The 13,953-nt window shown below is 39.0% G+C and overlaps 3 protein-coding genes across 4 annotated transcripts; 2 read left to right on the top strand and 1 right to left on the bottom strand.

The window, feature by feature from the left end:
• Positions 1 to 56: 56 nt before the first annotated feature.
• Positions 57 to 5,784, top strand: LOC105384496 (polypeptide N-acetylgalactosaminyltransferase 3). The gene is made up of 8 exons (XM_038117101.2): positions 57 to 214; positions 614 to 750; positions 878 to 1,026; positions 1,322 to 1,419; positions 1,836 to 2,016; positions 2,301 to 2,439; positions 3,077 to 3,262; positions 3,922 to 5,784. Exons 2-8 carry the CDS (start codon positions 736 to 738, stop codon positions 4,963 to 4,965), a joined length of 1,812 nt encoding a protein of 603 aa, XP_037973029.2. The 5' UTR covers positions 57 to 214; positions 614 to 735; the 3' UTR covers positions 4,966 to 5,784.
• A 57-nt stretch (positions 5,785 to 5,841) lies between these two features.
• LOC105384471 lies at positions 5,842 to 8,843 on the bottom strand. Its single transcript, XM_011554723.3, has 3 exons — positions 8,534 to 8,843; positions 7,919 to 8,206; positions 5,842 to 6,146 (listed from the first exon to the last, which is right to left on the bottom strand). Exons 1-3 carry the CDS (start codon positions 8,616 to 8,618, stop codon positions 5,926 to 5,928), a joined length of 594 nt encoding a protein of 197 aa, XP_011553025.2. The 5' UTR covers positions 8,619 to 8,843; the 3' UTR covers positions 5,842 to 5,925.
• A 490-nt stretch (positions 8,844 to 9,333) lies between these two features.
• Positions 9,334 to 11,811, top strand: LOC105384472. Of its 2 annotated transcripts, none has more exons than XM_011554724.3 (4): positions 9,334 to 9,409; positions 9,698 to 9,803; positions 10,190 to 10,384; positions 11,522 to 11,811. In XM_011554724.3, the coding sequence occupies exons 2-4, from the start codon at positions 9,725 to 9,727 to the stop codon at positions 11,737 to 11,739; spliced, it is 492 nt and encodes a 163-aa protein (XP_011553026.1). In that variant the 5' UTR covers positions 9,334 to 9,409; positions 9,698 to 9,724; the 3' UTR covers positions 11,740 to 11,811. The 2 variants fall into 2 exon arrangements, with proteins under 2 accessions (XP_011553026.1, XP_048480652.1); XM_048624695.1 differs by having other exon boundaries at positions 9,698 to 9,906.
• The last annotated feature ends 2,142 nt before the right edge of the window (positions 11,812 to 13,953 follow it).

Below are 13,953 nucleotides of genomic sequence, written 5' to 3'. Positions count from 1 at the left end.
TGTTTTGTCAGTGTCAAAATGTCAACTAAAGTAACGAAATTTTTGTTAGCACTTTTTACATTTCCACTTCTTTTATGAAAAAAACACATTAAATTCATTTAAATATTTAATAAGAGCAAAAGCTTCGCTATGTTTTACTCTGAGAATTACCAGCCTTCATTTTAATTGATCAGTTGAATTGCATTTCAATTTAAATCATGCAACTCAAACTTAGGCAGCGTTCCCACTACGCCGGACCGGCAGATCTGCCGCGCCGGTAAATCTGCCGGAAGAGCTAGTGGCTGTACAATTTATATGAAGCTATTCACATTATCCCGGGTCCGGCATTTTTGCCGAGCCCGGCATTTCTACCGAACGTTTTGTCACTACGAATTGCCGGTAGAACGACCGGGCCCGGAGTAATGTGAACGAGTTTGTGCCGGTATCTGTCCCCCGCTCGCCCCGCTCGTGCTCCCCTCGCCCCGCCCGTGTTCCACTCACGTCATTCGGAGCATGGATATTCAAGCAGAAACTGTCTGAATTTCTTCCGGGATCCGATGTAATGTGAACACTCTGTCCGGTGTCCGGTTTTCGGCAGATCTGCCGGTCCGGCGTAGTGGGAACGCTGCCTTAGTATTTCCTTGAACACACACCTCAGCGATACCATTCAAAAATTATAGTAAATATCGAGTTCCGAGGTTGTTTCTACATGTTTAGTCACTATAACCACGATCTAAATATCCAGAATCTGGCAATATGAATGTTAAAAATGTAAGTTACACTGAGAAATATTATATTCTCTAAAAATAAAAGTGCTCTCAAAATCTAGACTAAAGTTTTGTGCACCACACCTGTTTGTTTTTATGTAGATATGTTAAATTAAAACTTATTTTTTTAGGAAATTTGGTCACTAATATGTCGTGGCAGAAAGAAAAAAATTGTCCTGTTGATTGTAATTCTGATCTTTCTGCTGAATGCTATGTTGTATGTCAGTTTCGAATTATACAATACAATCAAGAGGAAAAATGACAATCCTTGGTTCAACAGGTAAATTTAAACTATATTAATAGATACTGTAACTCTAAGCCTGGTGGTATTATTTTATTTATATTTATCAGGTTTGGATCTCATTCTCTTATATGATATAACAACACACTTGATATAACTTACCTTATATCCTCTGTGGAAGTTATGTATGTTAGTACAAGACATGAGTGTGTTGTTATCATCATCAAGTTTCTAGTTAATCAAACAAGAATCTAGTTAATTTGTGTTATTTAAATACTTATACCTACAAAGTTTTTAATTTATTTGAATTCCTTATACATATTTGATTTCTCAGACTGCAGTTTGACAAGAACTCCTACATAGATGACAAGGGCATGCGACTGATAGTTGGACATTACATGGGAGGTGGCCCGGGAAGGAACTTATCCAGTGGTATGGATTTTTATATGTATTATTTTTAAACTACTGAACCTTCAGACACTTGAATAAATAAAATAATGTTCTGAGGAAAACCCTTTCCACTATTGATATCATCCTGTAAGTATAATGTGTAAATTGAATTTTTTCACAATAAAAATGTATAAAGTGTAAATTTTATGTTTTTTACTATAATTTTTTTTATTTCATTAATTTACCTCTGCTTATTATGAAATTTTTTCAACATTTCATTTAATTTTGTCTAATATTTTTTACCCTAATTTATATTTTCTTGCACCCGCTGTGGATAGACATGTAGAAAATGCTCATAGCATTGAGTCCACCCTTTGTACAATATGTTTATATTTGTGCAATAACCAATATAAAGATTAAAATAATAATAATAATATATTTTGACCATACATTTCCAGATGTAATAAACAGCAACAACTACGCCCCGGTGGCCGGGGCGGGCGAGGGCGGGCGGCCGGTGCAGCTGTCTCCGCGGGAGATCATCACAGCCAGGGAGCTCTACTCGCTGCACTCGTACAATATACTGGTCAGCGACAGGATATCTATTAACAGAAGCCTTCCTGACATGAGAAGTGAGAGGTGAGTTGTTGGTTACATTTTGAAAAGCCTAATTAATTAAATATGAGTAGTTTTTTTATATGAAGGAGTAATTATTTTATTTAGTAGAAAAGGGCTCAAATTTTCTGTTCAGGGCTTTTCAACCATATTAAGGCAAATCGAAACTACTAGGAACTCAACCATAAGTGCATTATAATTAACTATTTCATTCTAAATATTTTAGATAGCGTACTTACTATCTTTTAAAAACCATATACCTACCACTTTAGGCTATACAGAAAATGAAACAAAACTGTTTATTCCAGTTGCAGAAATGTAGAAATAGATGTGGAAAATCTGCCCACTGCTTCAATTATCATAGTGTTCCACAACGAGGCCTGGTCGACCCTGATGCGAACTGTCATGTCGGTGATATTGCGATCTCCATCTAACTTGTTGAAAGAGGTAATCTACTAGTGATCTCATTTAACAATAACAATGGTATAGGTACCTGCGTAATTAATATTTGTTTTCCGTTTGACGCGGTATGTTGACCTCTAAATTTCCGCTTAAAATAGTGATGAAACTGATGACCTTTCGCCCACGGGCTACTGAGCGCATAGTTTTGTGTGTGAAGGTGTAAATAAATTAAATTTGGTTATACAAATTGTTAGTACGGTTGGATATCATCCTCCCGCATTACTTTTTAATCCTCTCATATCATATATCAACGAATGTTCACGGTGGCTATTAGTGACCATGACTGCTATCCCGAAGGTCTCGGGTTCGATTTACGGCCGGGCAACTATTTATTTCAAGACAGGTATTTGCACTGAGGTATATCTATCTATGTGTCTTTAGAAAGGTTAGATATATCCTGTCCTGTCCGTTACCCATATTGCAGGTTCTATATTGGTGTCACATGGCCGTGTGTGAGATGTCCACACATATTATATTATTACTATTGCATTCTCTTGTAAGAAGTAAAACATTGTAATTCGTCGTAAAATGAATACATTCTAGACTTTCGTCACCTAAAAACTACTCCACATTCGGAAAGAAAAACGGCTCTTTTATTCTACGATCCTATTCTCTCCCACAGATAATCCTCGTAGACGACGCAAGCGACCGCCTGTACCTAGGCCGAGAGCTGGACGAGGCCGTGGCGTCCCTGCCCCAAGTGTCGGTCCTGCGCAGCGCCGCCCGCGCCGGGCTGGTGGCCGCGCGGCTTCGGGGCGCCTCCCGGGCACAGGGACACGTGCTGGTGTTCCTGGACGCGCACTGTGAGGTCACTGGCTCTCTCTCTCTCTCTCTCTCTCTCTCTCTCTCTCTCTCTAGTGTAGTTTCTTGCGGCTGCGGGGCGCCGCCCGGGCACAGGGACACGTGCTGGTGTTCCTGGACGCGCACTGTGAGGTCACTGGCTATCTCTCTCTCTCTCTCTCTCTAGTGTAGTTTCTTGCGGCTGCGGGGCGCCGCCCGGGCACAGGGACACGTGCTGGTGTTCCTGGACGCGCACTGTGAGGTCACTGGCTCTCTCTCTCTCTCTCTCTCTCTCTAGTGTAGTTTCTTGCGGCTGCGGGGCGCCGCCCGGGCACAGGGACACGTGCTGGTGTTCCTGGACGCGCACTGTGAGGTCACTGGCTCTCTCTCTCTCTGTCACTCTAGTGTAGGGTCTCTAGTCCTCTCATCACGAAGCTTGGTCACTCCGTTTTCTGACTTCTAGTGATGAGAGTCACAGAGCCTGTTGGTATAGACGTAAGTTCCATCGCAGCGGAAACACCTATACTAGTGACTTTTTATTATTCAAATTAATTACAATAAAAATTACAATAATCTCACGATGAAGAAAAACATTGTGAGGAAATAATAATATACTCTACAGACTAGATTGAAGATGTTTACCCTAACAAGAATCTTCGACTAAAAGTGCCTCTTATACCTTTCTAGGTGACGACCGGGTGGCTGGAGCCTCTGCTAGACCGCGCCGGCAGCGACGACGTGTTCATCTGTCCTCACATCGACCTGCTCTCCGAGGACACGCTCGCCTACACCAAGAGCGTCGACGCTCACTGGGGCGCCTTCAGCTGGAGGCTGCACTTCCGCTGGCTCATACCCAGCGAAGAAGTCATGCTGAAGAAAGTCGAGAACCCCTCCAAACCGTACCCCACGCCGGCCATGGCGGGCGGCCTGTTCGCGGTGAGGAAAAGTCTATTTTGGCGTCTCGGCGGGTATGACGAAGGGATGCGTATTTGGGGCGCGGAGAATCTAGAGTTGAGCTGGCGAGCGTGGCAGTGCGGCGCGCGCGTCGAGATCACATCCTGCTCCAGGGTCGGACACATATTCCGAAGACACAGCCCCTACAAGTACCCCGGAGGAGTCACGGCGGTCCTCAACGCCAACCTCGCCCGAGCCGCCACAGTATGGATGGACGAATGGGCCGACTTCTTCTTCAAATTCAACCCGAGCATAGCCGCTATCAAAGACCAGCAAAACGTGTACAGCCGCGTCAAGCTTCGGAAAGAGCTGAACTGCAAAAGCTTCAAGTGGTACTTAGACAATGTGTGGCCTCAGAATTTCTTTCCCAGTAAAGAGCGGTGGTTCGGTAGGGTTAAAAACGGGCGCGGGGCTTGTTTGGGGGCAGCCGGGATCCCTGGTCTGGGCGGGCCGGCCGCCGGCATCGCTTGCGGGCAAGACTTGGAGCTGGAGAAGCTGATAGTCTACACTCCAGAAGGGAGGATAATGGTTGACGAAGGGCTGTGCTTGGAGGCGGGTAGCGGGCGCGTGGTGTGGCGAAGTTGCACGAGGAACGAGAGCGGCAGCAAACAGATGTGGCTGCAAGTCGGGACTCAGTTGAAGAATAGGGAGAATGACGAGTGTCTCACTCTGGTTGTGGGCTCCAGTGACGATGGTGTGGGAGACCCTCTGAAGCTGAGGAAGTGTGTGGGAGGGGCGGCTCAGCTGTGGCGGTTTGACCGCGTGCCGTGGAGGTGATTGCAAGTAAAGAGAACTGACTTTTTTCGTAAAGTCTCAAAGACATTACCAAAATTGATCGCAAAAGACTGAACTGAAACATTCCATACTCAATTGCGTGGCAGCTTAAGATAAGTGTAAATAAGTTTTGTACTTTTTTATGTGCGGGTTTCCCACTCAAAGCTACTAAAAGTAGTGATTAGTATAAGTTTAATTAATTATGTAGCCGGGCGTGAAAATGGCTTGCGAAAGGTTCATTACCACCTATCCATAACAATATTTTGAGGATATGTAATATCCTAGATATTCTTTCCTCAGTTTCCAGTTACAACTGAATAGGAAATGAACATTGTACAAACATGGTGAAAACCATAGAAATAATAATGCTATCTCTATTTAAAGTCACTGCCACAGTGCGAGTACAAAATATCATGATTTATCAATCATTTAGTACTAAAAATTCAAAAAATACTGACCTCGACTCAAATATGTTTTACCGAGGATAGATATAACTGACTTGAGGAACTACTATAAGTAAGTATTAAGTAAAATACAAATTAATTGTGTTATTTTTATTGCCAACGAGGTTGTGAATAAGATAAAATATCCGAAAAACAAAAAAAACTCATTTTGCAAGAACCAGTAAACAAGAAGACTTGCATTCTGAAAAAAGTCAGCCTACAACAGTGAACTAAAAAAATATATGCATAACCTTAAAATGTAAGTAAAACACCCCAGTTGGTTTAACCAATATGTGACTAAAATGAATCTCTGTATAAATAAAATATCCTAGCAGCTAGCACAAAGATAATTATGCACAAATAAAAAACTTAAAGTTGATAATCTTTTTTTCTGTACTATATGTAGGGTCTGTCTGTAAGAAATGAAACAATTTTGTGAATGCTCACAGCTCACAGCACATATTTATTAAAGTTTTTGCCAACTCTAATACACGAAAAAGGAAACTTGCACGTTTTACACTCAAGGTTTAAAGTAGGCTGCAAGGGCCATCAATGCGACCAGTCCGAGACTAGGGGCCGTGGTCATAGGAGCTGTATTACAGTCGTTGCCTTGACACAGAGAGCACATGATTTCCCTACCGTGATTCTCGTTTTTCTCATAGTCTTCCATATCATCGCACATTAGTTCACCAACGCGCATGTTAATAACGCACCCCCTCACAACGTCAGTACCCTTACTGACTGAAATAAAATAAAACCATACAGATATGTGGTAATTTGCAGTTGGATAGGTATGAGCAGTTATAACTTGAGACACGGTTTTGTCGACCGAATGGTGTAGTGGTTAGTGACCCTGATTGCTATGCCGAAGGTCCCGGGTTCGATCCCCGACCGGGACAGATATTTGTACTCAGGTTTTGGGTGTTAATACGTATACCTACGTATGTAATATCAGGGTGTCCACTTTCTGGAAAGTCAGGGATAGTCAGGGAAAAGTCAGGGAAGCTCAAGGTGGTCATGGAAAGTCAGTGAAATTGATGGGCCACCTGGAAAGTCAGGGAAAATGACTAGTAAAGCATTTTTTTGTAGTTATTTCCTTTAATAGTTATTATTTTTCTTCTTCTATTTTAAACGTAAAATACATAAGTCAAAAATAAAATCTCGTTAGCCAGATTCCAGACTGAGTTCATAGTTTGTTAAATAGAAAATGATGTCCCCGTAATTCAATTTCTTTCAAAAGAGTGTGACTCAGCTTGCCATTCTGAACAACTTTTGTTTTAAGAGTTTTAGGAGTTTGTGATGAAAAATAAGCCCCCATATAACGTGACGCGCTGCGCTGTATCGGCGCTCATTTCATCGATAAATTCTCATACTTTGCGCTGGCAGCGGGAGCGCATGCAGACGTGCCTCCACGCGGCACCTAATGTTTTTTTAAAGCGTCGCGCCCATTCGAAAATATTTGAATTCGGTTTTGTTTTAATTAAATAAATTAAGTACTGAATTTACAAAGCTTAACACGCTTTATTCGAGTTATTTCGGTTTTGATGGCCCTAAGATTACTATACCCCTGGCATTAGTTACAAGTTTTATAAACAAAATAAAAAAGTTTATTTTATCCACCTGCTTCCAACCTCGCATTTTCTGAAAAAAATGAGGAGGCGTACTTTTAAAGCACTCTGTACTAATCCTACCATCAATAAGTGTTCTTTAAATAGTTCTAACTAACGTTTTGCAATAATAACCAACAGTGAATCCCGCTTGGGTTTCCAAAATTTTATGACTTTTGTCCAAAGTAAAATGACATTTTGAAAAATATAAATTATGTAGGTATTTTTCAATTTTGCAAATACAAAAAAGAATTACACGTTATGGCAAAATAAATGTAGGTATTTAAACTTTGTTGTACAAAAAAATAAGCAGGTACTTATTTAATTTAAACTTAATTTATCATTGCTTTCTATACAGAATGTTGCAATAGTGGTAGGTGACCATAGCCGAAACGGGGTTACTCGAAACAACTTTTGTTCTACGAGTTTTTGAAATTCGCGTTTTTTTTTAAATAGTAAAACCTGACCTGAAAGTTTTTATGGACTTGCAATCTTTTTTTTCAATTTTATGTTTTTTAAAATGATCTGTCTGAGTCACTCTCGTCTCTTTCGGCATGATTTACACTTTTTACAGCCCCTTGTATAAATATTTTACGCAGTCGAAGTTTTTTAATAAGTTTGAAGCAAATGAACGGAAAGCTTTCAAATCAAGCTTTTGTTTATTTTGATCTCTGGTCAGGGAAAATTTCTGAAATGGTCAGGGAAAGTCAGGGAAAAGTCAGGGAATTTTTTGGAGCATTCTGAGTGGACACCCTGAATATGTATCAGGTGTCCGATACCCATATCACAGGCTCTTACTAGCTTGGGGTCGGATGGCCGTGTGTGAGATGTCTACACATATTATTATTTATGGGATACCCTACGCTACCTAATACCTATGCAGAACGGACGGCAATCATGTCATACCTTTTGCCACGAACGTAATGCAAGCGAAATCCATCATTGGTGCCTGCAGGTATTCAGGAGTCTTCCTGTGCATCATATAAGATCGAACACCCTGTACGGGGAATGCCATTTTGCCCCTTCTCAACCATTCCGTGGTGACAAAGGGCGCACTAAGACACCCTTGGACCGGGGAGCGGCGGTGAACTGTGCGTCTGGAGCACCCTAGACATAGCCTTTGCGCGCAACTAGTGCCTTTCACTTGAGTGCCTCCAACATTGACAGACTCTCGAGGCATGTTCCTTGGGTGTACTGAAAACAGAACAAGATGACTATAGGCCTATAGGCTATTCAAGAAGAGCTAATTGGTTAAAACGATGGTTAAGTTTGATCCCTGTGCTATAAGTATATAACATACGTAAGTATAGAAAAACTAGAGCTAAGTATGCCTATGTAGACTTTATTTTTTTTTACATAACAGGTATTTATTTGTGGTTGAGGGGAATTTCTATTGATGGTTCGCTATAAGATGTTCTTTCTAGGTACCTAGTAAGTTATTATGGATTTTTGTAGGGAACTATTAAGATAATCGGATAGTTAGTGTACAACATGGGTAAGTTTTTTTTCTAAGAAACATACCTTTACCAGAAGTAGAGTTGGATTTTCCAACTTTACCAATAACTGAATTAACCAATAAACTACACACTATCAGCGAAAGCCACATCGTTAATAATTGGCTATTTTATGGTTGCAGTTAAACAGGTCGGTACCAGGTCTGGGTGCAAGGGCATGAGATTCGTGAATTTATATTAAACAAACCATAATACCTAACTGTTTTCAGTCAGATATTATTGTATTATGATATTGTAACTCAAAAATTTTGCGAATGAGAAAAATGAAATTATGTATGTAAAAAATACTGCAATTTTTATTTGACAACAATTTGGATATTGTCATCACAAACCAAAAAGAATAGAATAAAATCCCCAGTACAATATTAGTCTATGATAAAAATAATGAGAGCAATGATTTTCAGGCTGTGAGTTTTATACTCGTATGCCATCTGATCACAGGAGGATCACATCAGAGGATGTGATCCTCCTGTGATCAGAGCAAATTACTTCCATGGCAAAAACATTGTGCCAATGGGACCAAGGAACATAAGGAGCATTGGGCCATGACTTTTCCTCGAGGTTCAGAGGAAGAGATCGTCTGGGTTTCGGCTATGGAAGTAGAGAGATTTATGTGAATTTATCGTGGATAGGCAGTGCCTATTGGGCACTTGCTCTCTATACATAGAACGAGTATTGAACAGAATTTGTAAAATTTTCTTTGGTTCTTTGCGACTCCTGAAACTACTAAGTCTTAATCTGATGATTGGAATAATCAGCAGTCCCCTTGATTTTTTTACCTCGTTGTCTATTTCTTTTGACAGCTTTCTGTTTTATATACCTACCTAATGAATGGCAAAACTAAATTTATTTACAGTTAAATTCAAATTTAAAGTTATGAAATGTGCGTAACTATATTTTCCTATTACTTTTGTAGTTTAGACTATCGGGCCGAAGGGTCCACTTTATATTCCAAACAGGGGAAAGATTTAAATGACTTGATATTGGGCCTTCTATGTCTTCGAAAGTAGTGATATCTTCGACCATTTACAACCCTTGTAAATAATTCACAATCTCTCCAGTGTTTACGTTTGCTAACTTCTGTGTTTTCTATAATCCTACACCCATAATTAACTACTTAACTCATCTAACTATTTATGCAAACAAAACAATTGCTTTTGCATTATTTCAGGTTTACAAGAACTTCAAAACTTTAATAATGGTCCTAAAAGGGTCCTGTGTTAAAATTAACCAGGCGCTATTGTATATTTTGGTTTGGAGTTCGTTGATGTATCAAGGTGACCTTTATTTATTCTCCATCTACCTACTATAGTTTTTGGATGAGCATGCTACATCTACAATGAGCCATGAAAATAAACAATTATTATTATGGTAAACTTAGTAAGTAGCTGTTATATAAGTGTGAGTAGTTAGGAACGGGTATTGTCAGACCTACGAACGGAGTTCGTCGGCCATTTTCACATTGATTCTCTATGTCCACCTCAATCCTCTCTTATACACTCACGACCAATGAAAAACTTTCAGCGAAATATGGAACGGCAATGGCAGGTGGTATTATTCCATTGTTTGTTTGAGTATAAAAGGTGTATAAACCCTGACTGATAACCGACCCTGTAGTTTCCAAAGTACCCCAACAGTACCTAATCAAATACCAATCTCCTAGTGTCAACACTATTGTGCTACCAGACGGCGTGCGCTGGCTGCAAGCAGGGCGACCGTCGGACGCGGGCGAGAAGCACGGTCGACTGTAGCAACGCAGCCCGTGCTGACGTCAACTGGATCCTGCGCGACAGGGTCGTCGGCAACAAGTTCCCTAAGAAACCTGATAAGCCGATGTGCTTGTTCTTTTATGCGCATGGTGAGTTGGTTCCGGAGCATACAGTACCTAAGTATAGCAAAATGCACCTCAGAGATTTTATTTTTAGTTGCACAAAGTATGTACCTATCGCAAAAAGCAGTTGAAGTCTATTGGTGTATGCGGAAGATTGGCTGGATTCAGGATGTTTGTTTCTCTTTGACATGAATCATGAATAATGACGGGTTTTACGGGACGGCAGGAAGCTGACGTACTACATTAACAGATTGCCAAATTTTTATCCCGAAATTCCCATCGCTGTCATCCCTTATAGATATCACGAAACGCGTCCGCAAACCTACACTAGGCCAGCGTGGTGGACTTTTGGTAAACTATCAAAAAAATTAAATAAAAAAAACAAAAATGTTTATTTACTTACTTAACACTTAGCCCCTGTTTCACAATGTCTGGTTAGTCGCTACCTGTCGGATAAAATACATGCTGTCACTGTCTAAAAAATAATAACAGAGAGTGACAGCATGTATTTTATCCGTCAGGTAGCCACTAACCAGACATTGTGAAACAGACCCTTAGCCTAATTTTGACAAAGTGCGTGCGGAATCCCCATATAAGCCAGAAGGCCTGTGTTTGGAGATACCGATCTTCCATAATAATAAGTTACATCCTTACTAATATATATTATTATAAATGCGAAAGTAACTGTGTCTGTCTGTCTGTCTGTCTGTGTGTCTCTCTGTTACTCTTTCACGCCAAAACTACTAAACGGATTTGACTAAAATTTGGTATACATATGGTCTAGACCCTGAGAAAGAACATATGCTACTTTTTATCCCGGAATTCCCACGGGAAAACTTTTTAAAGGCGAAGCGAAGCTCGCGGGAACAGCTAGTAATAACTAAAAATGCCCGAATGTCATACATAATATTAGCTTAGTGCAGTACATAGTATACTAACAATAGATATAGTTGTTATTGTATAAAGTTATAAACTAGATTAGATTTCTAACTAATATCAGTATGCCAATAGAACCCTTCCTTCATTGGAAGGACACCCCAGCCGCAGCAGTAGAGCGCGATGGGTTGTGATGATCATGATGATGATCACGAAGCACAGGCGCGGAAGTAATGATAATAAATATTATAATACTAACCTCAGTTATTTCCACCATGTGTATTCCAGTGGGTTTCCGCTACGACGTGGTGCGGGGGTGTGTCGGCGAACTCGAAGACGCCATCACGGCCTGCGAGAGCATGAAGGCACACGTGAGGAAGAACGACCGCTACAACTACGCCCGCTGCAACATATGCCGCGGTGACAGATGCAATAACACGAATAGGGTTGTCACGCATTATGCGCTACTGTGGGTTTTGTTTGGGATGTTGTGTTTGTGTCGTTAGGTGAAAATTTGAACGGTGTTATTAATGTGAAAGTGTTGTTTTTGGAATAAAATTTTATGATGATATAGAGAAGTTTGGTTGTTTGTGAAAAGTAAATTTGAAAAACCTGCTGAAAATGAAAAAAAAATATGAAAAAAGATTTATTTAAATTTAAGATTATGATACAATAAGTATAGGTTGCAGTGTTTGGTAACAATTTAAAGGTGGTGATATAGCAAGGGCTACCACATTAGGCTAGGCCTGTGTCGTAGACAGCCAGTAAACAGTTTAACAATTTGTTTAAAATAAATATAGTCAGGTGGCGTGGTTTAACAATTTGAAATTTAAATTATACAAAAACAAACTTTACATTTATTAGGATGCATGTCGTAAAAAAGTTAATAAAGGAAACAAAAACAAAAATAAAATAATAACAGTTTCTCAATTTAAGTAAAAATGTTCTTAAAAACTATAAAAACAAAAACTTAAGTAGGTAAAACTTAAAAATTAGTGCAATTTTTAAAAAATAATCAAAGTAGTTAAAATTATAAATCAGAGTGTGATGTGGATACCTAATTGAAAAATAAAAACAAATAAATGTTGGGTTGTGAATGTTGTGATGCTAATATTATGCTGACTAAATAATTAAGTCCATAATTTATATAGGTACTTAGATAGTTAATTTGACTTTTAGCTTTTTAAAATCGTTACAATATATTGGTATTTCTTCAACGCCTGAAGAGTGCTTTTACCTATTCATCATCATCATCATCATCATCATCATCTTCTGTGTCCACAAACCACACCCCAAGTTACACAGTGACTGTCCTGTGCTACACTCATCCAGTTTGATTTGCCTACCTATTCGTATATTGTTGTATTTGGTATTACTCGCCTGATGAACTTGTTGCTATATAAGATTGCACAGGCGCAACTAGACCTAAACTTTAACAAGTTTTTAGTTTAATATAACTGTAAGCTAGGTAATTAACCAGACGTTTCTCGGAGATAAAATTAAGATAATGCTTTTAATTAAATGTGTTGCATGAAGAATCTAGGTGATGAGATTGACTTTACGAGAGAGTTTGACTTTAGGAGCACTTGCAGGATGGTACAGAATATAACAGGAATTTTAGTAGTGAACATCTTCAACAAAGCTCGTCAATTTTGTAAAGGTCGGCATCCTCTGTTATCCGGAACATATTTTTTATATATCAGAAGAAAAGAGTACTATCCATATAATTAGAAATACATTAATTTAATTTATATTTAGTGTTTTTGCCCACAAACAAATTAGCTTAGTGTCTAAATGTCTAATAAATTAGGTATACATATAAGTATAACTGTCTCTAATTAGTAGTATCTAACATAGATAGATAAAACTGGTAGTCGTTTACATTACAAGATAACACATAAGTATATATTTTTAGTCTAGCTAGATTATTAATACGTGCCCACCAAATAAATAATTTACGATTGATAAACAAGTACTCATACAAATACTGTTTATCAAAGTCAAAAACCAGAAGATTCAATAAACACAGCTACTGAACGTCAACTGGCAATAACAAATTGTCCAAGATAAATAAAAGACCCCTTTTTTAATCGAAGAAGTCTCGTGTTATCGACAGGAGCGGCGTTTTTACGAGAATTTATCGAACACTTAATGTTTTGGCCGAAAATTAATTGGCCTTCGTGTGTGAAAGAGCCGCTTTTAAATTATAACGCTTAAAAACACTCAGCCTGAGATCGAATATCGATTATGGCTCGTTACCGCTCGGTTGTAGACAGAGGTTTCACTGATGAGCTCTACAATTAAATTTTAAAGAACTTCTTAGGTCTTTAGTCAATTTTTAAACGATTACGTTTTAAAGTATTAGTAGTAAAAGTCCTAACTATGTTCTATTTCTCGATGAATCAACCGACACTGAATACGTCGAGAGTCAAAAAACTTTTCGCTATATGATAATTATGATAAAAAGGACAATGTTTTTATGTATAAATTTCAATTCCCTTCCTATGATAGGTTACCTAACTTAAAAATACGATAAACCTGCCCGTAAGTTAGGAAAATTGTCGCTTCATGGAATATTTTTTTTTATAACAATAAATCACGATTCGGTCATAATTATGCTCGTGTTGAAAGAATCGAATAAAATGATTACTCGCCGTAAGTGCAAACCTTTTCTCACCTCATAAACTTCAGCCGGACCTCGATCACAATATTTTTAACCG

Source organism: Plutella xylostella, chromosome 3, assembly GCF_932276165.1.
Source record: "Plutella xylostella chromosome 3, ilPluXylo3.1, whole genome shotgun sequence".
Classification (NCBI taxonomy): domain Eukaryota; kingdom Metazoa; phylum Arthropoda; class Insecta; order Lepidoptera; family Plutellidae; genus Plutella; species Plutella xylostella.
Note: the sequence above shows the minus strand (reverse complement) of the source record. Positions and strands in the feature narration are given on the sequence as shown.